Source organism: Schistocerca nitens, chromosome 1 (genome assembly GCF_023898315.1).
Source record: "Schistocerca nitens isolate TAMUIC-IGC-003100 chromosome 1, iqSchNite1.1, whole genome shotgun sequence".
NCBI classification, from domain to species: Eukaryota; Metazoa; Arthropoda; class Insecta; order Orthoptera; family Acrididae; genus Schistocerca; species Schistocerca nitens.
In genome coordinates this window covers 412,414,352-412,439,219 of record NC_064614.1, presented here as the reverse complement: position 1 = coordinate 412,439,219, position 24,868 = coordinate 412,414,352, and the positions used below count along the sequence as shown (strand labels likewise).

General features: G+C 40.3%; 1 protein-coding gene across 4 annotated transcripts in view; it reads left to right on the top strand.

The window, feature by feature from the left end:
• LOC126249780 (endoplasmic reticulum membrane-associated RNA degradation protein-like) overlaps window positions 1-12,130 on the top strand; it is an 89,472-nt gene extending 77,342 nt beyond the window's left edge. For 3 of the 4 annotated variants that reach the window (XM_049951474.1, XM_049951465.1, XM_049951489.1), the window contains exons 7-8: window positions 1,210-1,452; window positions 10,890-12,130. In XM_049951474.1, the coding sequence (XP_049807431.1) occupies window positions 1,210-1,452; window positions 10,890-11,055 (409 nt within the window). In that variant the 3' untranslated portion in view covers window positions 11,056-12,130. The remainder of the gene's footprint in view (window positions 1-1,209; window positions 1,453-10,889) is intronic. The other variant, XM_049951481.1, reaches the window with a different exon arrangement.
• Window positions 12,131-24,868: the final 12,738 nt, after the last annotated feature.

Genomic DNA, 24,868 nt, shown 5'->3' with positions numbered 1-24,868 from the left:
GGGCTAACGGCAGGAGATACTTCCAGTGAATTTTGAATTTGCCACCAGTTTTATAATCCGTGCCACCAGAGATGGTCCTTTTGATTTCTGTCAGAGAATTTTTGGCAACAAAACCTGGTCATCTCACATCACCACAGGACTAGTCTGATCCGACTATCAACTCAACAATAACCTGTCAAAAGTCTTACATCCATCATCAGTCTGCATATGTTTCCACCGCTGTAGATGATGGCAGTCTAATCCATTTACCTACCACTAATATTGTAATTGTGCTATATTCATCATATTATTGACTATTTTTATTTTTCATGGAAAAAGGTTCTTGTCTTGGAGAGCATCAACAGTGCACGTCTGTTGTTGCCCATTCATGCATATTTTTCAACATTCCCAATAGTACCAAACAAAGCATTTAACTTTAAAAGACAAAATGTTCATTAATGCTACTCTGTGGATTGTGGTAAAGTGTAGTTTGTAGCATTTGTTCTTAATTTACTTACCATGCAATAAAGTGAGTCAGTATAATGTACATGGGCAGATAAAAAGTCTACTCACCAAGCGGCAGCTGGAGGATGCACACACAAAAAGGTTTAATTTCTAGAAGCTTTTGGTGAAGAGTTAATGGGAAGGAACAGGGGTGAAGGAAAAGGACTGGAGAGGTTTAGAGAAAGGGGCACAGTACAGAAAAGTCACCCAGAAACCTGTGTCAAAGGAGACTTACCGGACCGGATGAGAAGAAAGTTTCCTTCTCATCCTGTCTGGTAAGTCTCCCCTGATTTGGGGTCCTGATTGACTTTTCTGAACTGTACCCCTTTCCATTAATCTCTCCAGTCCTTTTTCTTCACCCCTATTCCTTCCCCTTCAACTCTTCTGCCAGGACGAGGAGTCACTGCCTCCAAAAGCTTGTAAAAGTTATACCTTTGTGTGTGTGTGTGTGTGTGTGTGTGTGTGTGTGTGTGTGTGTGTTTCTCCTCCTGCCGCTTGGTGAGTAGATTTTTTTATTTGTCCATGTACGTTATGTTGTCAGTTATTGATTGTTTTCATTGTTATAATACAGTAATTCAGTTTATTAAAGCCTTTGCATAAAAATAAATTAATAAAAAATATTCTAATATTTATACGGCAGTGAATGTATATTAGGCATGATTACTTTGATGGTATATTCTTAAAGAAGAAAGAAGACTCTTAATGCCTGCTTGTTGTTATTTATAGGCAAACAATAGACAGTATAGAAGCAATAAATTCCAATGTCACCTCCAGCCTTGAAATGAAAATTCAGCTTCTTGTTACTCACAAATTACGTTCACGACAGCGAATTACATATGGTCGTTTTCTTAATGTTGTGCCACGGCTGGAAGCTGTTTTGAAGTGTGTAATTATTATAGTCAGTGTGCATTTGTTTGAAATGTCTATGGTCCACACCATCACAGAAAGAGACCAAGCAACATACATCAGGTCAGTGACATAAGCATAGTAATGTAGTGATGTATTTCCAGTATTGTAATGTGTGTAAGGTGTTGGTAGAAATTACTAACTCACATCTCTATATTTGGGGAAGGGAAAAAACTTATAAATGATCAGCAGGTAGGCATATTTACAAATTAATTTGTGCTGTGAATGATTCATTCCACATCATTACAATTTATTGTGCAAATGGATCATGGCACTAATTAACTGACATTTGCATTTGTCTTAAAACCAATCCTGTGACATATCTGTGAAGCAGCATAGGCTATGTTCTGTATTTGAAAGCAAGGACTACACAAAATATCTTTGGAGGTAATTTGCACAGGGTAGTTTCCTATCAGACAGGCTGATACATTAATGTATTCACAGCAAAATGGTCTCTAGTTTGTAATACTTTGAGATACTGAGGTAAAAGCAGTATTATAGTTTAACACAGGATTTGCTCAGAGAGTAATTCATTTATTTTGGAGAATTTAAACTAGTAAAGTAGAGAAGATAGAGACATACACAATCTTCCTTGGATTAGTTGAGTTCTGGTGTAATTGTCTGTCTATAGCTATTGGGGACATTGTGACAAATGCCTATAACTCAGCTGTAGTGGTCTACTAAGGTTGAAAGTTGAAGGGCTGTCATGTACAAACCAACAGTGAAAGAGCAGCTCTGTTGTACAACACATGCATAATATACATTGAAATAACATGTAAAGAACATTTGTGTGTACCTGAATACTCTGCTATTCACATTTCAGTGCTTGGCAGAGGGTTCATAGAACCACTTGACTATTTCTCAACGCGTCGACTCTCGAGTAGCACATGGGAAAAACAAAGATCTAAATTTTTCTGTGGGATCCTTGATTTCTCTTATCTTATTACAGTGGTTATTTCTCCCTACATAGATGGGAGTTAACAAAATATTTTCGCATACAGAGGAGAAAGATGCTGATTGAAATTTTGTGAATAGATCTCACCACAGGGGAAAATGATTTTGTTTTAATGACTGCCTCACAAACTCACATATAATGTCTGTGGCACTCTCCCCCCTATTTCACACTAATACAAAATGATCTGCAGCTGTTTCAATGTTCTCAATGTCCTTCATCAGTCCTATCTGGTAAGGATCCCATACTACACAGCAGTTCGACAGAAGAGAACAGGCAAGCATAATATAGGTAGTCTCTCCAGCAGATTTGTTGCACCTTGTAAGCGTTCTGCCAATAAAACAAATTATCTACTTGATAGTTCCAATTTAAGGTTTAGAGGTAGCTACCATGTTTTGTGCCCTACAGATATCTTGTCAATAATTCAGTGGATTATTTATATTTCCTTTTTTGTGTATTTATGTGACTCTTTAGGTACAGATCTTTCATCAGTCCAGCATTTGTCCTGCACACAGGGTGCATACAGAATTTCATTACCTCCATGCCAGCCATACATGCAAAGAGGTCCATCACAAATCTTACATGGGAGCTCTCAACTACCAATAATCCCACCCTCTGTGAATGTCCAGACATTGCAAGCTGAGAGGCTTCCATTGAAACATGGCAAATGACTGCAGCTGACTCAGGATCTTCAGCAGCCACAGATAACCCCAGAAACCTGTTTGTCAGAGAAATTGATGAGATCTTCTGATTAGTCTTCCAGTACAACTTTCATTGATTGCCTCACCTTGAAATGGCTTCACACTTTACCACTGGCAAAGGATCAACCTCAATATGGCATTAGCCAAGGCTGACCACAGTAATGGACCAATAGGGGGACATGATGGCTGTGCTGGATGTCCCTTGGATCCTCACATCTGGCCCTTCCAGTGGTGCCTAGTGGCAACAGCCTCAAGCTGCGTGACAAAAACCAGCAGTGCCTGGAGCTATGAACAATGGATCTCTAACTCAGTTTGCATCTGAATACAGTGTTCATAGTTCCCATCCGTACTAAAGACAGTGGAAATCTATACTACACAATCACGCAAGAAATTTAAGATTGCAAACAAAGCAAATCATTAACACTCTTATGCATACAACAGGAGGCCACAACATTCGGATCACAGATTTGCTTTGGGACAACATTATGTGCAAGTAGCAAAGTGTACTACATAAGCAATTTCAAGAAAATCCCAAGAGGAGTTTTACGCATCAATGATGTGCCACCGTTTTGCAACGCTGAGTACAAGGTGGTTGGGGTTGTGCGATTGGCGTTCAAATTCCATAACAGGTGGATCGATGGGTTGAGCCCCAGTCCTGTTTTCTTAACACTAGTCATATTATTTCATACATATTACATCTGAAAGATGGTATACTGAAAATACACATGTATTTGCATGAACTTTTATTGAATTTCCATTGTTATTTGGTTGTTCACTAATTTTTACTATCACAAAAAATACTGAATCTATAACTATAAACAAGTAGACATCCAAACACGAAAAGTTTTCCTAAAAATGTATCCCTGTCATGATTTTTGAAATCCCCTATGCCTGCAGTCAGGTAAGGACTGAGAACTGCTTTACACCTGTGTGCTTATATATGCAGACATAGGTTTGAAGGACTAGACAGAGGCTTGGAAAGCCCCTGTCATACATCAATAAAGTAAGATGTAAACAACTTTATTCAATAATACAATGAGTTACAGTATGCCAGAATATGACGGTAATGTACAGTTAATTGTTGGATGTGCTTTCGACATTACATGTTGGAATATGACACTGTTGATACAGACACGGAAAACATAAATTAGAATGGCATTTGCTACATCAAAATGAATGCAAGTTTCTAGCATGCACAAGGAATCTCGATAGTTTCTGGGGGAAAACAAAGCTCACTGATATTTTGAAAAATTTCTTTTTCTTCCAACTATCTGGATGCAAACCATACATAATGCAACATTTTCATAAATATCAGTGCTGGAAATTGGCAATGTATGATTGTCATGAAGATGCTGTTAAAATAGTTTCAAGCAATTTCTCGTTCGTTATGAGTCAAATATGGAAAAGTTTGAAGGTGCTTGATGATGTTTTTAGCTTGCCTGTAGAAATAAAGTTGCATAATATTTGTTGTAATAATAAAAATTAGTAAAGAGCTAAATAACATTGGAAATCTGGCAAACATATATGCAAATATACATATCTTGTCATCATATTACCTTTCGGATATAATATGTACGAATAATATGACTAGCATTAAAAGGACAAGAGAGAGAGAGAGAGATATAGAGATACGAGCATAAATCGATTCATCGATTACAGAGCTTGAATGCTAACCACATGAATACCGACAGCTCGTGCTTGGGACATAACACACCAGTACATCGCTGACATGTAAAACTTCTCATGTGATTTTCTTGAAATTGCCAAAGTAGTACAGTACGCCTCACTGCTTGCACAATACATTTTCGTAATGGACTATTAAAAATGTACAAAATTTGAAGTAAATCTGCAGTCTGCACGTAATGGCCCTCTCTTGTTCTAGTTGGTATTATAATGAACAAATAAATGCTCAAATGGAGGTTGTCGCCTGATTGCTGATTTTGTAGACCTGATGTCCCTTTGGTTATTACTCAAAGTACACTCAAGAAAATAATAACATGAGTCCATATGGTAACTTTTAATAAGTTCAATCTGAACCCTCAGGTTTTTCATTCTTAACCATCTTGTCATGTACACGCATCTGGCCTTAATACTGTGCCATGGGTTGCCTTCCATAGTTGTACTAGAGTCTTCACTGCTGAATGATGCATTGAATATAGTGAATAAACCAGGGCTGCTTTTGCAATACTGGACAATACTTGGCCTCTCACATTAAATTCTACAAGATATCTTCCTTTTACATTGACATGGCTACCACCAGGTTATCAGTTAGGATGTATAGGCAGAGGGTGTATACTGGCAACACACAATATCCTATTGCAGAACATGCTCTACAGCCATGACCTCGGTGCCAGTTTCACCACATGTGCCATTTGGATTCTTCCCTAGACACCAGTGTCTCTAACTTCACAGGTGGAAACTGGCATTACAACATGTCCTTGGTTCTCGCCACCCATCTGGCCTTAACTTCTTAATTTCTTTGATCTCAGCATTTCCTAATAGTAACTATTCCTTTCTTCACTCCCTTTTAGATTTCTGCATCTTTCATTTTCTGACCTGTCTATTTTTCACCGCCCCACACATACAATGCACTTAGCTTTTCGCCCTTGTTAACTCATGCTCAACGGTTTGCTAGTAATCTCGGTCTTGAGTATTACTCCATCTCTCACCTTTATTACTCTCAGGTTTTCAATTCTCGTCCGGTGCAGGTCCCAACAGTCTCATCCCATCCTCTGACTCAGGGTTCCATGTGACCTTTCCAAACTCTACCTCTTTTCCTAAAACTCACCAGTCCTTTTCCTTCACTCCTCCTCCTGCCCTGTCAGACCTACTGCTAGAAGGAGCCACTGGCTCCAGCAGCTTGCAGACTACAATACCTTTTAAATGTGTGTTCTCCTGTCGCCCCTTGGTGAGTAGATTTTAACTATCCAATTACATTATAATTTCAAGAATTGATTATTTTCGTTGATATATTTTCCAAAACAGCAAATGTCTTACTTGCACAGAGCTAGACTGAAGTGAAGTAGCAGCCCCTGCACCAATAAAACTAACATTGCCAGATAGGGAGACAACCACAACTGCTGCAGAAACTGAGGAAATGATTAATGATATTGAGTAAGGTGGTACAGTGATTAAAGCTGTTAACTTTTGTTTGGGAGTACCTCAAATCCCAAATGCTGAGACAGCACGTTCAGCTGTGGCTGCGTTGCCTTCTGGTTAAATTTAATGGTTCACCTTTTGGGGCATCAGTCGCAGGCCAGCCTTCTCAGCCAGTAGAGAGGCATGCAGGCAAGCCACCACCAAATGCTGCTGTAGCATTATGCGATGCAGCAATCTGCAGTAGTAGTGGGCTGTATTCTAGATGCTGTGGCAAGAGACTGCGCTTCCACAGCCACCGACATGGCAGGAGATGGACTTCCGTCAAAACATACCTGGCCAAAGTGACTGTAAATTCTCCTCTCAGCCGTGAACAGCACTCGTTCATAGATTTCTGTCTCCAGCCACTACCCTGACAGTCTCTAAGCCCCCCAGTGGTCCAGTGTGAGACCGAGCAACTTCAGCCTTGCTGAGAAGGGTCATCAGCTGTGCAGAGCTGCTGGTCTATGAGCCTACAGCAAACCTTATGGTTCCAGGCCTCAAGCCAGTGCCACTGTGTGGAGGCAACTTTCAGGCTGTCATCCTCTGACTCCAAGCATTCTGGGTTCAGCACTGGGCCTCTGCATGAAGAACCAGATATTTGGAGCTGGAGCAGTAAAGCATAAGCTTGCCGACTGCCAGGCTGGTGCTATCCTCACGTCAGCATGGCCACTTTGATGGCCACTGCTATTTTGCTGTGGAAGCACGTGGCTGCCTCGCATACGTACACTGCCAAGGGGCTGTGCACCTTCTGGTGTTATGCTGTCATAGCAGTGTGCAGGACACAGGCATTGACCTCTTGTACAGAAGTCCTGCTGAATAAAGAATATTGATACTGGATGGGATTCTCTGATTCTGCACTCTCTGTGACATTAGTAGAATAAAGTACAATTTCCACATACACCACTATGGGGCAGAAGCAGCCTTCCTGGCTAGTAGTGGTATTGGTATTGACTACCACTATGTTGCATACTACATCAAGGTACACCACCACCACCACACTTTGGCCCCAGAAAGGACTTGGCAGACAGTATTTTTACATTTGGTGTCAGAAGAAAGAGAAACAGTGAGAGACCTAGCAGAGCACTGATCTGAAACATCATTTAAATGTTGTGAATGAAGAAAAAAAAAAAAAAAAAAAACAACTACTTTTATTCCCATGTGATTGGTTCAGACATGTAGGTGTCTCATCTCCTAGAAAGTTCATCTGTCAAAAGGGGACTCAGTAAGTGTAGTGATTGCAGGGCATACAATTAGGCGACAGATGGCTGTTTGCATCCACTTAGGTATATACAATGTAACTTGTCAGGGCACAGTGCTGCATACACCCACTTATTTACAATAACTTGCTTTCAGTGTGTGAGGCCTGGACATTATGCCAGGAACTGTAGGGAATGCCCACATTTAGCATCGGGCATAAAAATTCAAGTGTGTTTAGTGTCAAGAAACGTGACTATGATATTGATGTTCATTCCTTTACCATTTAATTCTCCTTGTTATTGTGGGCACAGTCTTTGCAATGAGTGAAACAAGGGTAGAGAAGACAGTTCAGATATTCTTAAACTAAATGGTACAAATGCAAGAAGGCAGTATAGGGTTGCATAAGCATTAAGATGTGTTAAGAGGATAGGTCCCTGTCCAGTATGTCAGTACCCATCCTACATTCTAGTTCATCTGCCATAGTTTCTCTTTAGTGCGATAAGGCAGGGGAGGATGTTTAATGTTCATAAATGACTCATTAACAGCTCCTAAACTTGGATGGTTATCGTAAGAGCAGCTGTTACATATGGCCAATTTATGTTGGTGGGTGATGCTGAAATGCACGTAATTAACATAAGGAATTGACGAATAGTCCCATCACCTGAAATTATGACCGGGGGGGGGGTGTTTCTGTTATAGTGGTGTAGCAGGAAGAATAGCTGTGAGTATTACATGGAGGAGGCTAGCAATGTGTCGCAAAACAGGGGGGTGCCATTGAAAGTTTTGTTGACGGGATTAGGAAGCTAAATGTCAATATATGCAAGTTGAAAGAAAGTGATTATACCAGTAAGGTCTTTCTTCAAGAGGCAGAACAAAGACTGCTGCACACATTCCTCCCATTTCCCCCTCCCCCTCCCTCCCTCCCTCCCCCCCCCCCCTTAAGCAAACTGGGAGTTTAGCTGCATTATGGGAGAAAGTAGCAGCCTTGGAAGGAGTCGGAGGATAGCAGTGGAACAATTGTTGAAGTTTGAGGATCTATTTAATCCTTGGGGATCTTTACCAACAACCCAAGTGACACAGTGAAATGTTTCTTCCTCTTTTACTATTTTGCTGATAGGTAAAACAATTCCTTAGTCAATCTGTAGAATTTTCGTTGGTTAATTCTTCAAAGTACTTGCAATGTATTTTATTGGTCACCATATATCTTGTGCTGAAAGGGCCTGCTAATCAGTGGCCCTTTAGCAGTGGATGATCTCTTATCAGTGGGCTACTACTCCTTTTGTGTCAAAAGGTGCTGGAAGCGATTTCTGCTGTTTGATGTACCTACTAGAATAACATGGCAAGGTAGTTTGAATCAATGTGTTGCCTATAATATACAATTCTAGATTATGGTAGATCGACGACATCTGCATACGAGGTGTGGTTGGAAAGTTTTAGGAATGGATCCGCTACTGCTTACTGGTTTGGCAGGTAGGTACAGAGGGTGGGGAGTGAGTCATTGCCTTGTCCTTGAATGCCCTCTGACAGGAAACTGCATTTCCTTTATTCAGTTCGTTGTGGCAGCTGGTTGAGTGCAAGTCTGTTAGGGCTTGTTGCCAGATTCTGTCCGCGTGAAAATGGACGTAAAAATGGAGCAACAAGTTTGTGTGAAATTTTGTTTTAAAACTGGAAAATCAGCTTCTGAGACTTCAGAACTATTAAAAACAGCTTTTGGAGATAATTGTATGAGCTAGTCAAATGTTTGTCTGGTTCAACAGATTTAAAAAATGGTCACAAATCACTTGGAAGATGAACCACGGTTGGGCCGTCCTTCATCAAAAATTAATGAAAATGTGAAAGTTCGTGACAGTATATTAAGGTATGTTTATGAGGACCATAGAAATTGCATATTGCTGACAACATTTTGTCCAATAGGATTGTAGCCACATGAAGTTCAGCTACATGTACTGTAACATTATTGGCCACTATTGTCTGGCAGTATTTGTGGTAATATATTTGCTGGCCAGAAGTGTATACAAGGAGCCACACGAGATAGTGAGAGTGAGTGCAGTTCTACTGCTTTTACATCACACAAGGAATAAAATTAGAAACAAGATAAATTAATCTTTATGGATGTGTTCTTTTTTAAGTGAGCAGAATAGTTCAGACTAAATTTAACTTTTGAACTGACTCTGAATATGTATGTTTTCCAAAATTTTACCAGAATCTGGAAAAATGATTTCAAATATATTATACAAGAAGTTGATCCAAGAATAGAAATATGAGTGTGTGTGTGTATCAGTTAAAACCCGCTTGGGAATCATCCTTCAGTTTTTAGCTATTGATGATTTATACAAAAGTTTAATGTATTGTTTTAAAGTCCACTATTTATCAACAGTCCTTTTAGTACCAAAATTATGCAGTGCTTTGGTAGGAAGATTGAAGAATTTCATTAAGGTAAGTTTGAAATAAGAATATGTCATTTTAAATTTTCTTTTTGTTCACCAGCAAGTGGCAAAGCACAAGATTCATCAGCAACAGATTGCTAACTAAGTATACATTACTTTTGACATCCCACAGCCTTTATCATTGGTGATTCGCATTTATGAAATTCATAGTTCTCTTATTTGTCAACTTCTCCATTGCTTTACACAACAAACTTTCAACAACAAATAACTAACAAAAAAGGTGACTATAGGTATGCACGGAAACTTTGGGATAAAAATGAAACAATATTGTTTTCACTCAGACTAGGCTCTCTTATCAGAACCTCTGTATATAGGCTCTCTATTGGACACGTGACAGCACTGTCAGTGAGAGGAGTAGGAAACAGAGGTGAATGTGTTGCATTTACAGGCAAGGGCAGAGAGAGATATTGTCCTGCAATACAAAATGTTCTCAATCTATGGTGGACAACACCAGCACCCTTTGGCAGTACATTGGCACTGCCTGGAACATGAGCCATATGGCAGAAATGCTGTGTATTGCAGCACTGTTGATGACATTATTGCAGCCAAATATTGCTGTAAAATATTCAGTGGTTCTGAATGCTTATGCCATGTTATGGTATATGTACAAATGACCGAGTGCTGCTTAAATGGATTATGATTCTTTGTGGGAAAGGGATATAAGGTGCTTAATCCCTAAAATTCATCTGGCTTGTTCAGCATCTGTCAACATTATTATGACCACTTTCAAAATTCCGAAACACCAGCAGCACGTATTCAGACACCTAATGCATAAAAAAAAAAAAAAAAAAAAAAAAAAAACACACACACACACACACACACACACACACACTGCACAGACTCTCCCTCAGTGAGTATCTCCAAACACACATCTTTTGGTTACAATAAATGTGACATGAAACGCCTGGTACATACCAGACACCTCCAAATTTCAGCTTAACAAGTAACATAACACTCTTCTTTATGTCACAAATAATCTTAAAGGTCATATGCAGTAAGTCAATCTTTTCAGTTCTGTATATAAAGGCTTTTAAATGTGAAGCAAACTTAATTTTCCCATTTCAGGTTCCTGAGGACAGTTCTGCAATTTGTTGCACTTACAGCATCAAGTTCTACACATGAGAAAAACAGGTGGGAAGAGATTGACACCTTGTCAAGGCAGTTTTGCCAACAAATGTTGCAAAACAAACATCTTGTCCCCATGAAGCACACAGTTGGGACATGCAAATAAGGACCACTTTACAGCTAAATTTTTGTGCCTCATGAAGTTATTTGAAGCAGTTTGTATTGCTGTGCCCAAATTGCAAAGTATGTGCTTCACACCACTTACCGTATATAAGTTTGAAGTTCGTTTAAATCTGTTTTGTCACTTCCTCTTTGAAAGGCGTGAGGGGAGGGGGATCTGCAGTACATTGTCCATCAGTTACAAGAGAATAATTCAGTATGTAGACTGCTGTGCCCCTAACTATTGTATCAACAAATAATAAATGATACCAGTTGAAATTTGCCATGTCTTCCTTGCTGTATGGAAGATGCGATTAATCCCTAGTACACTAAAGTAACAGAGTACTTTTAAAATTTAGTATTTATTTCAAAAATGTCAGGACTACAAAGTGTATGAGGAAGGTTACATATCCACATTTCATTTAAGCCTGTGTTTGTGTTTCAGTTGCAAACGATGCCACAAAAATTGTGAAAATATAAGGAGTGTTCAATTGAAAAGATACAAAATGTCATAACAACCAGACTGGTTGAAATTTGAATGTGTCACTTGGGATAACATAGTGAAACATCTAGGAATACAAAGCATGTGTAGTCACTGCCCTAAAAAAATCAGAACTCTGCTTGAGCAGGCAAGGTGATGCTCACCACCTTTTGTGACGTCTGCGGTCCAATAGCCATTAACAGTGATGTATGCTGTGAGACACTCCATAGCCTACACAGGACCATCAAGAGCAAACGGTGTGGACTGCTCAAGGAGTGAGTGATTCTGCTCCTTGATAAAGTGTGTCCACACGTCCCCAAGGTTACACAAAGTGTAGGGGACAAGTTCAAGTGAAAGTAGCTTGAACATCCACCCTGGACATGCCATCCTGCAACTTCCATGTGTTTGATGCACTAAAAAAAATCTCAAAGGGAAATAGTTCAACTCGGATGATGAACTGAAGGATAAAGTGGAGGGCTGGCTCCTACCACAGCCACAGGAAGTCTGAAAAGAGGGAACCCTTTGGCTTGCAGAACAGTGGGATATTTGTGCTCTGGCCTCTGGTGATTACTTTTAAATAAACACTTCAATTATGTCCACAGTGTTGCTTCGTACCTTTTCTTTTGCTCATCCCTTACAGATCAAAATTGTGGACGTATTCCCACAGATATAAAACACCATTTCTTCATGATCAAAGGAATGAAGGGGCTTGTCAGACAACTAATGAAACCTTTAAGCAGATGTCTTGCGTTACATTCAAAATCAAGCTTTTAACATGTAGCAAGAGGACATAACCTGCATTCACACACACAAAATCTGAACATTGGCCTTAGTAATCAACAAATATCTACAAAAACTTTGTTTTGCTTATAGAGATGAGGAAAGATTAACAATATAGTGTCCAGACACCCCATAGATCACACAGGAACCGATATTGAGTGTAGCAAAGCAATAGCAGAAAGGATGAATTGTTTTTAAATGTTCCTTAACTAAGTAAGATATCTGGAAGCTGTGAACTGCTGCATGTGTCATAACATCTCATTGCTGCTGCAGTTGTGTTTGTACTGAAATACGATAAACTTCAAACAATTTACACTTTTTTACAAATAAATATAAACTACTACTTCTTTCAACAACACACTATATATTATTCCAATGTACAGTATTACAGCAGTTAGAGCAACAGAGGATGTTACTTGTCTATCAAGCGTGATATCAGACTAATGACATTTTTTACAATTCTTTTGGCTTCCTCTGTTCTGCCTTGATGTCATTAAACAGTGACATGGCACATGCACTTATCTAGTGATGCGCCACATTGCTCCAAACCGAGACACCAGCTCGTGGAGTTTATACTAAGCCCATGCAGGTATCACAACTCTTGGTAATACTGCAATTACTGTTCCAGCTTGAAGACACATGGCATCCATTCGTATACAAGTCTTACGCAAAAATGGTAACAAAAAACCCACAAACAGCTTTGTTTGTAATCATTAAATTATCACATGGTTTAACAATCATTTGTTGGCTAAGTGGAAACCATCACTATGCCAGAGTGATATGTTACACCATATACCCCCTGCTTAGAAAAATGACAATGTAACATAAGTAATTAAATATTCAGCACTACTTGTGCATAAACTCTTGGCTTTTCAATTACTATATTGTCTTTGTCTTCCATCTTATGTATATTATTGCATCAGTTATTCTTTACAAACTGGAATCCAGAAAATTGTAGTTCTTTCTCTGTTGCTACTGTAAGATTTTCACCTCGAAGTTACGTAAGTATTGCTACCTCATGGGTAATCCTTTGAGAGCAGGTTTATGTGTATGGATAAGAGAAAGGTTCACGTGATGGCACTATTGAATGTGGAATGGACAGATGGTACCCCTGGTGGGGAAGTAATGGACACCTCCAGCTTCGCTCTCCAAAACTTGATTCTAACACACTACTATTGAAACCTATGGAGAGAATAACAGTGAAAAAAGAGTACCACACCATGAAGAGGGATTATTAGCTATTTCCACCTGTTGCTTAATCTTAAAACCTGTAGTTAAATCGAAGTAAGAGATGGTTTGCCTACTTTCACTAAGTTAATCTAACCTCCGTTTAAAAATGTATAAACCAAGCTGTATCATTCAATAAGTTCGAAATAGTTAACATTCATTTGTACAAAACGTATACCAATTATTGTTACCACCCAGCAGAAAATCACACAAACCTGCATCAGATTTTGTTATTTAATAAATTAAATATACAAAACCTATTAAAATCCACTAAACTGTACTCCATAATAGCTTCATCTGTAGTATTGATATTTAATTCCTTATAATAGCACAAACTATTTTATAATAGCTTTATTCCTTTAGGTAACTGCGTCAAGTATAGGTAGTTTTGAAACCTATTAACTTTTTATTTTTGTTTACTACACTCCTTTAATTACTGTAACTTTGATCTTGGTCTGCACACCAACTCTCCGACACACTTTCCATTCTTTAAATCTGTCTTAACTCAGTATATTTGCCAGACCACTACAATCCAAGTAGGTTCCTCAAATTTACAACTATAGAGTAAGCATCAAAATCTTTAATTTCTTCTTATGTAGAAACTATACTCATAAACACCTCTTCTCCCAGAAAGATTTCTTTCACAACCTCCAACAATGGTGTTTCTGTATAAACACACATTTCTGTTTCCTCACTTAAGATGTAAGTACACTCATCCTATTCTTTCTATACTGTAAGGGTCTATGGATTGCGCGCAGCTGTACAGTGCGTAACATGCGCTCGCCAGCCGACCTGTCAGGAATGCTGACAATCTGCTTGGTCAGTAGACATGCGTCCAACCGCACCGCAACACAGTATGCCACTGGCCACCGTCCGCAGTGTGCCGTATTAAGTAGTGTGGCCTCGGGTATGAATATGTCTCTTTTCTTAGCTCACGATGGAGCATTTCAATACGACCGTAATTAGAATGTCAGACACAGTGATGATGGGTGCATGTAGTGTACGTGTTTTATAATCTGCCTTTATTAATAAAACTGTTTAAGCTTACTTCTCATTTTTGCGTATTGCCGTACCTCAAGGACCCACTGCTTACAAATCCTGACAAATATTTCACCTAATTATCATCTGGGGGCAACAACACAAACAACCCCCATATAAAAGTGATGTCAGAATGGAGATAATTATGGAAAATCTACAGTCCTAAAGAGGTGCAGCACAACATGAACTTCAAGCTGCAGCATGAACATTTTCCAACTATGCGGGGACATCCAACGCTGGAATTCAGTTTGGCTAGAACACGAAAGTTATTTTACAATTGAGTGACTCATTGGCGTTAAATTAGACGAAATGTTGCAATCCAGTCAATCTACAAACTGTTATTAATGAACTGCAAGATGAGATTCGGCAGTTAAAAGCAGAAAGAAGCAAGCGTAACATTCTGAAAGACTTGGCAAATGATAGTTCATACAGGACAGGTACAACTACAATAAATAATTTTTCATTATTGCCATCAGTACCAGTGTTTAGCAGGAAACACAAAGATGATGTGAAAGCGTTTTTTCGTCAACTTGAAGGTGCCTCCGTGTTAGGATCGCGGACGGATTCTGATAAGCTAGTGGTTGCCAAATTTAAGAATTCAGGGAGCAGCACAAGATTTCATTTGTGCGGAGCCTACTTGCGTGAAAACAGAAGATTACAATGAGTTTAGAACGAATGTTGTTCAGAGATTTAAACGTAAAAATGCGATCAGATTCTACAGAGCAGCTTCACATTTTGCAAATGTGACGAGATGAATCTATCGAGCAGTTTGCCGACAGAATTCGAAACATCAACGCTCAAACGTACGAGTTGGTAGAAGATTAAAATGAAAACCGCATTCAGTTGTTCGAAGCCAACCAGAGAGCCTTGGACAAATTCATTCATGGGTTGCACAGAGAGGAAGTAAGCAAAGCTGTTAGATTGGTATGATGTAAAACGTATCAGGAAACAGTAGAATCAGCTGTTGATTTCGTTGAAGCATTAAGACGACCAAACGAGATGCAGAAACAAGAACACAGAGTTTTCAGCACAACAGTACAATGCTACAGATGCAATAAACTGGGTCACAAATGTAAGGATTGTAAAGAGAATCGAATCTGCTATCATTGCGGAATGCAGGGTCAAGTTTCGAGAGATTGTTGCAACAAGAAGAAAGGTAATGCGAACAACAGACGATCTGCTTGATCTTTAAACAAGTACGGGGATCTACGGGCCACCACTCCGTCCGCCCCTTGCCAGAGACAGTGACCTAAGATGTTGAGTCCCATAGTGCTCAGAGCCATTTGAGACAGTGATTCCTGTTAGTTCCAATGAAAATCAGACCAAAAATGACTTCGTGATAAGTGCTGTATATCATGAGAAAAACATAGAACTACTTATTGACACAGGAGCACAGACTTCATTAATGTGGTGTTGCATAGATAAACAGGATAAATTGAAACTGCCGCTATTAAAAGTGCAAGGGTTAAACGGAGGAAAGCTATGTAACTATGGAGAAGTTGACATAGAATTAATTCTTGGCCAAGGCCAAGATGAAGGTGAAAATAAAGGTAAAAAAATACACAGCACGGGTGCAAGTAGTTTCAAATAATGAAATGCGTTACGACGGGGTACTTGGATACAATTTCTTGTCCACTAATTAGGCAGAGATATCTGTCGCAGAAAGAAAGATCAGTCTAGGCCGTAGCAACTACAACCTAGGAAATTGTTCTTCAGATCATACTCAAAGGATCAGCAATACTGACATCATGGGAATGGACCGCCCAAACGATGCATCAGTTCAAACCATCCGAGTCAATGTTCAGATTGATCAGCCTCAGCAAATTCCCAAGGGAGCAGGAAAGACAATCTATGTTGAAGTTAAGTCAGCCCGAAGCAAGGAAGGAACGTATTGTTATGTTGCTAGAAGTGTAGGTGTCACTACAATGCTGAGACAGAATGTCGCAAAAGTCCCAGTTACGATAACGATTATGAGCAATGAGGATGTTGTTTTGCCATGAGGAACAAAAGTTGCTGAAGTGTCGAGCGTAAGTAAAAGTGACGGAATACAGAATCCAGATGAGGTAAAAATGCTGCAGTAATAAACACCGATTTTTGTAACAGTACCGCTAAATTGCAACAAGGAGACAAAGTTAATAATGAACTGAAGCACAAGATTTGAAAAAAGACAGAACATTTAACCACTGATGCACAGAAGATTTCGTTGGACTATGCAGATTTATTCAGAGAATGTGGAATTTTACCTGTCACTCATTTAGTTCAGCATCGTATTCATACAGGGAATGCAGCCCCAATCACAAAGAAACATTACCGAATACCATCCATTCGGTCAAATAGAGTTGGTAGACTTAGTTAAAGAACAATTATAAGGTGGAATTATAAAACGAAGAGATCCTTCAGACCCACCGTGGTGTTCGCCTGTTGTAATTTTAAAGAAGAAATCAATTTCTGGAGAACCACAGTTCCGTTTTTGTGTTGATTACCAATCTTTGAATGCTGTGACCACACCTGACCTTTACCCCTTACCAGATTTAGTGGAAACCTTGGATTACTTGGGCAGATGTTGATTTTTTCAGTATGTGATTTAACAAGTGGTTAGGCCAGTATTACACTATCAAATTTCTTTGTCAAAGATTTGATCAAAGATGTTATCAAATATTCCGTCAAATATATTTGACAAAGATCTTTGACGTAACACTAGAAGGGGTATTACACTGTCATCAAATTTTTCGTCAAAGTTCAAGATGGATGACAACAACTTATTATTAACCGCAGCAGTTGCACTTACCACAATTACATTGTGTGCACATGCGGAAAAGATGTGTGGGGGAAAAAAAGGAACCACACCTACAAGGTTGTCAGTCTTTAATTCCTGGGATTACAACTTGATAATAAATTCAGTTGGGAGGAGCACACCACAGAAATGCAGAAGCGCCTTAACTAATCTGTATTTGCAATTCGAGTGTTAGCAGACATAGGCAACATAAAAATGAAAAAGCTTGCGTACTTTGCCTACTTTTATTCCATAATGTCGTATAGTATAATATTTTGGGGTAAATCGTAAAGTCAAACAAAAGTTTTCAAAGTCCAAAAGCGTGTAATACGTATTATTTGTGGAGTAAATTCACGGGCGCCCTGCAGAAACGTCTTCAAAGAACAGGGTATACTAACTACTGCCTCTCAGTATATTTACTCCTTAATGAAATTTGTCCTAAATAATACATCTCTTTTTCCAACAAACAACTCAGTTCATACATACAATACCAGAAGCAAAAATGATCTGCACAAGGATTTAAAAGCACTTACTTTAGTTCAAAAAGGGGTCAACTACTCAGGAACACTCATCTTCAATAATTGACAGCAAACATAAAAAAATTTAGTTACAAATGAAGATCAGTTTAAAAGAAGTCTGAAAGACTTACTAGTGGCCAACTCCTTCTACTCCATTGACGAAAATTTTAATAGAAACAAATGATGTATTTACTATTAGTATTGTAATTTCAGCTTAAAAAAAAAATTGATGTGTTCCACATCCACGAGGATCTCCTCAGCACGGATCTATGGAACGAAAAACTAATCTAATCTGGGTGAAGACGTGGGTTTTACGACGACATGATAAAAGCATTCAACAAAACTTGTTACGTGAGCTTACAGTGGAAGACGTCAATTCGTACATTAATTAAGAATGGATGAGCATACATTTCTGTATGTGCTCAGTGAAGTGTATCCTCATATCACAAAGCACAATATTCACTCAAGAACTGCTATATCTTCAGAAGACAGGCTCACTGTAACACTCCGATTCCTAGCTACAAGAGAGGGTTATGTTATGTTATGTTATGTTAGGTTAGGTTAGGTCACGTCAGGTCTCCAATCTTCTCAATCTATTTTTGTATTCAGGGTGCCTCACGTTGTAAAGCGCCTCATCAGCTCCATACATCTCTATTAATTTTGTAGTTGTCGGCACACACCAATTGTATTTACCGGCAATGTTTATAAAAACACTACAGGCGACAGAATGCTGTAGCGCTCCATGTGGTAACATGTCACATTGCAGTGAACAGAAGACAAGCGATTTCTTTGATCAAATATTGGACGACATTTGACAAAGTCCCTATTACACTATCAAATATCTTTGACCAAGATATTGGACAAAGAAATTTGATAGTGTAATACCGGCCTTATCACCAGTTAACAGTGCATACTGATGATCAAGCAAAAACTTTATTTGTAACAGCAACTGAAGTAAACAAGTATCTTCGTATGCAGTTTGGACTTCATAATGCTCCAGCTACATTTCAGTGCCTGATGGATTCAGTTTTACGAGGGTTCACCCCAACACAAGCACTTGTTTACCTTGATGATGTAATAATTTTTGGTGAAAACATGAAGCAGCATACTGAGAGACTTCAAGCTGTTTTTGAGCGTATAAGAAGCGCAAACCAGTCTTTATGAATAGATAAATGTCATGTATGACAGACAAGTGAAGATGAATCTTCCACTGCCAACATTAGAGGACTGTACCTGGTGCCAAACAATCACAGAGTGGACGATATTTGAACCGTGTGCAGACAATGAATGTAGACTGATTCTGAGTGATTTACGTGTACATATAATTCAGTTTGACGTATATGAATAAATGGTGTAGGGCTCTTACTATCTGAAACCTAGAAAAGGAGCTAACTAGATTGCAAACCAGTGTCAGAAAGGATAATAACAGTACACTTTAGAACAAATGTATGAAATATCACTGCAATTCATTGTTATGCATCTACTGATGTAGCTGAAGGAGAATTAAAGATGCATTTTATAGAGAGGTAAATGGAGTCCTTGGAGAAATTAATTGTAGAGACATATTTTAATGGGAAACTTGATCAAATAATGGAAACTCCAGGCTGGAATATTAACAATATAAGGGAAAGGATCAACTGCTACTCACCGTAAATATCTGTTGAGATGCAGACAGGCAAAATGAAAAGACTGTTACAGATTATAGCTTTTGGCCAAAGCTTTCGTCAGCAAAGGTAACACATACACACATGACCACTACCACCAGCAGTCCCGACTGGAATATGACTGTCATGTGAATAGTAATCTGGAGAGGGACAGCAGGGTGTGGGTCAGGGGAGAGAGGACCACAGCCTGATAAGACTGCCAGGCACAGTGTCAGGAGGTGGATTGTAGGAATGGGGATGGAAAAGGAGGAGAGCAGGGTAAGGGAAAGGACAGGCAGTTGCATTGGCATAGGGTGGCACACAATGAGGGTGGGGACATGAAAAGGGAAGAGGTAATAGGAGAGAGGGGGCAGAATGTCGGGTGGACGCTGTGAGGACAATAGGTTGAAGCTAGGATAATTTCAGGACCAGTGAATGTGTTGTAAGGATAACTGCCATCTGTGCAGTTCAGAAAAGCTGCTAGTGGAGAGTAGGATCCAGAAGGCGCCAGGTTCTGAAGCAGCCATTGAAACCAAGCATGTTATGTTCAGCTGTATGTTGTGCCACTGGCTGGCCCACTTTACCCTTGGCCACATTTTGGCTGTGGCCGTTCCTCGTAGTGGACTGGTGGTTGTGGCAGTCATACCAATATCAAAGATGTGCCACGGTTGCAGCAAAGCTGGTGTATGACATGGCTGCTTTCAAAGCTGGCTCACCTTTTGATGGGGAAGATAAGTCTGTGACAGGATTGGAATAGGAAGTGCTGGATAGGTGGATTAGGCAGGTCTTGCACCTGCATCTTCCACAGGGGTATGATACCTGTGGCAAGGGTTTGGGATTGGGAGTGGCGCAGGGATGGGCTAGGATGATGTGTAGGTTGTGTGGGCAATGGAACAACACTTTAGGTGGGGTGGGAAGAGTCTTTGGTACGATGTCTCTCATATCAGGGCAAGACAGGTAACCAAAGCCATGATGTAGGCTGTGGTTCAGTTGTTAAGAGTCCAGGGTGGTACTGGGTGACAAAGGTGGCACTCCTTTGTAGCTGGCTCTTGGGGGTGATGGGAGGGTTGGGGGTGTTTGGGGAAATGGTACAGGAAATCTGTCCACAGATGAGGTCGTGGTGTAGTGCCTGTCTGTGAAGGCCTTTGTGAGACTTTCAGCATACTGGAAAAGGGAGTTCTTGTCACTGCCACTGCAGATAGGGCCTCCACAGGTGGCCAGGATACATGGCAGGGATTTTTTTGGTGTCAAAGGGATTGCAGCTGTCAAAATGTAGGTACTGTTGGTGGGCTAATGTGGATAGAAGTGTGGATGGAGCCAACAGAGAAGAGGTGGTCAATGTCTAGGAAGGTGGCACGCTGGGTTGAGGAGGACCAGGTGAAGTGGATGGGAGAAAATGTGAGGTGGTGAAGGTATGAGTATAGGGTGTCTTGGCCCTGAGTCAGAATCATGAAGATACACTATGTGATCAAACATATCCAGACACCCCCAAAAACACATGTTTTTCATATTAGGTGCATTGTGCTGCCACCTACTGCCAGGTTCTCCATCAGCGACCTCAGTAGTCATTAGACATCGTGAGAGAGGAGAACAGGGTACTCCATGGAACTCACGGACTTAGATGGTCAGGTGTTGGGTGTCACTTGTGTCAAATATCTGTATGCGAGATTTCCATACTCCTAAACATCACTAGGTCCACTGTTTCCGATGTGACAGTGAAGTGGAAATGAGAGGGAACATGTACAGCACAAAATCGCACACTCCGACCTCATCTGTTGACTGATGACAGAGACCGCCAGCAGTTGAAGAGGGTCGTAATGTGCTCTAGGCGGACGTCTATAGAGACCAACACACAGGAATTCCAAACTGCATCACGATCCACTGCACGTACTATGACAGTTAGGCGGAAGGTGAGAAAACTTGTATTTCGTGGTCGAACGGCTGCTCATAAGCCACACATCACGCCGGTAAATGCCAAACGACGACTCACTTGGTGTACGGAGCATAAACATTGGGCAACTGAGCAGTGGAAAAACATTGTGTGGAGTGATGAATTACGGTACACAATGTGGCGATCCGATGGCTGGGTGTGGGTATGGCGAATGTCCGGTGAACGCCATCTGCCAGCATGTGTAGTGCCAACAGTAAAATTTGGAGGCGGTGGTGTTGTGGTATGGTTGTGTTTTGCTTGCACCCCTTGTTTTGTGTGGCACTATCACAGCACAGGCCTACATTGATGTTTTAAGCACCTTCTTGCTTCCCACTGTTGAAGAGCAATTCAGGGGTGGTGACTGCATCTTTCAACATGATTGAGCTGCTGTTCATAATGCACAGCCTGTGGCAGAGTGGTTACATGACAATAACATCCCTGTAACGGACTGGCCTGCAGTCCTGACCTGAATCCTATAGAACACCTTTGGGATGTTTTGGAATGCAGACTTCATGCCAGGCCTCACGGACCGACACCGACACCTCTCCTCAGTGCAGCACTCTGTGAAGAATAGGCTGCCATTCACCAAGAAACCTTCCAGCACTTGAACGAACGTATGCCTGCAAGAGTGGAAGCTGTCATCAAGGCTAAGGGTGAGCCAACACCGTATTGAATTCCAGCATTACTGACGTAGGGTGCCACGAACTTTTAAGACATTTTCAGCCAGGTGTCCGGATAGTTTTGCTCACATAGTGTATCATCAATGAGCCTGAACCAGAGCAGAGATTTTGGGAGGATAGGAAGGTTTCCTCCAGATGGCCCAGGCTGCCGTAGGAGTGTACCATGCAGGTGCCCACAGCTGTGCTTCAGATTTGTTTCTAAACCTTCCTTTCACAGGAGAAGTCGCTATATGTTAGGATAATGTTAGTTAGGTGCATGAGGAATTAGGTACTGTGTCTGGAGTGAAGGATGTTGGAAAAGTTAATCTTGTATTGCAGTAAGATCATGGGTACAAGATATGTTGGTGTTTACAGATGTGGCGTCAACAGTGACCACTAGGAACCAGGAGATAAAGAGTGTGTGTGTGTGTGTGTGTGTGTGTGTGTGTGTGTGGTGGGGGGGGGGGGGGAGATTTGGTTAAGGAACTGATTAGTATCTTCCATGCGGGAGGCTAGATTACAGGCAATTTGTTGGAGGTTTTGGTCAATGAGAGCCAAAATTCTTTCAGTGCAGGCACAATAACCAGCTACAAGGATGTGTCCAGGACTGTTGAATTTTTAAATTTTGGGGAGCATGTAGAAGGTGGGTTTGCAGCGTGTCAGAGGTGAGGGGGAAATGGACTTAGGGGAGAGGTTCTGGAAGGGCCTAATGCTTTAAGCAAAAATTGGAGGTTATATTGGACTTCTTGGATGGGATCATTCTGGCAGAATTTATAGGTGATGACAAACAATCTTCTAAGGCTTTCCAAGAGGTAACCACTGTGACTCATCACAACAATGGTGGAGCCCTTGTCTGCAAGGAGAATGGTTAGGTCAGGATCTGTTTTGAGATGCTCCACCAACAGCTTTATTGAACTGTGCAGATGGGAATTTCCTTACAACACATTCTTCATGCCAAATTATCCCATCCTCAACCTACTGTCCCCACACTCTCAACCCAACAGTTCCACCCCCTTTGTCCTATTACTTCCTCCATTTTCACATATGCCACCCCCATTGTGTGCCACTTTCTGCCATTGCACCCACCTGTCCTTTCCCTTTCCCTTCCCCTTCTCCTCGTCTGCTTCCCTTTTTATCCCCTACAACCCACCTCCTGACACTGCACTTGGTAGTCTCGTCAAGCCACCATCTATTCCCTGCATGCCTCACCAGACAACACTCTTCTCTCCCTCCACCCATATAATGGAAGACTTGAATACAAAAGTTTGCTAAGAAAATGAATGGCTTGAATACAGTGCCATTGCACACAGCATAGCAAATACAAATGCAAATGATGTGTATGCTGAGCGTGAGCTTGTCATTGCAGGCACAGACATCCACATCGCAACTGCCATAAGATAATGTGGGTCTCGTCGGATCATGTTACTGAAAATCAGATAGATCACATAGTTTTGACACTCTCTGCCAAATGTCTGAAATAAGAAAGGAGTGGATGTCATCAGAAGAAACCACCACCTAGTTTTGGCTTACTTCAGATTGAAGACAGTGGCAAACAGAGCTCAATCACAGGAGCAAAAGCATAGAAGTGGTAAAGTTAATCAAAGAAAGATTCACCTTCAACTACAAAACAGATTCCAGATCCTCTGACAAAACTTCATGCACGTAGGAAATGAAATAGGTTGGCAAAAACAAAGACAGCAATCTAGCTGTCAGAGAGACAATATTAGGATTTAAGTCATATCAAAAGAAAGGCTGGATCTCTGATGACGTGTGAAAAGAAATAAGCTGCAGGAGAGAACCAAAAAGTTAAAACTTTGCGAGACAAGAATGTAAAACATCAAAATGCGTAAAGAATACACAGAGGCAAATGAAACAGAGAAAATGTCTTATCGCTAAGATAAAAGGAATGAACAGGTGCCCAAACACAGTTAGCAGAAGAGGCAGCAAGACTGGAAAATATAAACTAGCTGCACAATATCACCAAACAACTCTGAATTAAGAACTTTTAGGCATGAAGGACCAGTTAACAGAAAGGATGGGGGCTGATTACAAATTAAAAGACACAGCTACAGAGATGGGAGGAGCAGTCACAGACAGCCAAGAGGAACAGGTGAGGGATATTCCAGAGAAAGTCATACCAGATCAAGATATAAATCTAAATGTGTGCTCCATGAGGCAAATCTCGCAGGTCCAACAGAGGTAACAACCAGTCTGGCAGGGTTGTATTTTGTCACCAGCCGTCTTCCTACTTGTTCTTGACTCGGTTATGAGAAGAATCACAGTGGGCAGGAGATGAGGAATCCATGAACATCTGTATTTTGCACAAGATAGTTTCATTAGCTCAAAGGCTGGCAGGTATGAAAGTTAAATTAAACTCACTGAGAAAAGAAGCAGAGATTGCTGGGATCCGGATAAATGTGGGTAACACAGAGAAAATGAGAATAAATTCTGGGAATATGGAAGTGCCACTGCTTGTATGGAACCATCAAATTGAGATTTCAGTTCATACCTATATCTGGATAGTGTGGTTGTGTCATTGTTCATATTTTTTTTAAAAAAAATTGTAAATATTTTATTGAAACTGTTAAAGCAGAAGTAGAGACATCTTGTTTGAAGCGAAATCGATACCGAAACTCTTTGATAGGATTAAAGTGAATGTACATATTAAGAAAAATGGTGTAATGTTTACTTTTAAATATTGTAAAGATATCTATTTGTTATAATTATTAAATGTAAAAAGGTGCTATAATGTAATTATGTATGTAATAGTT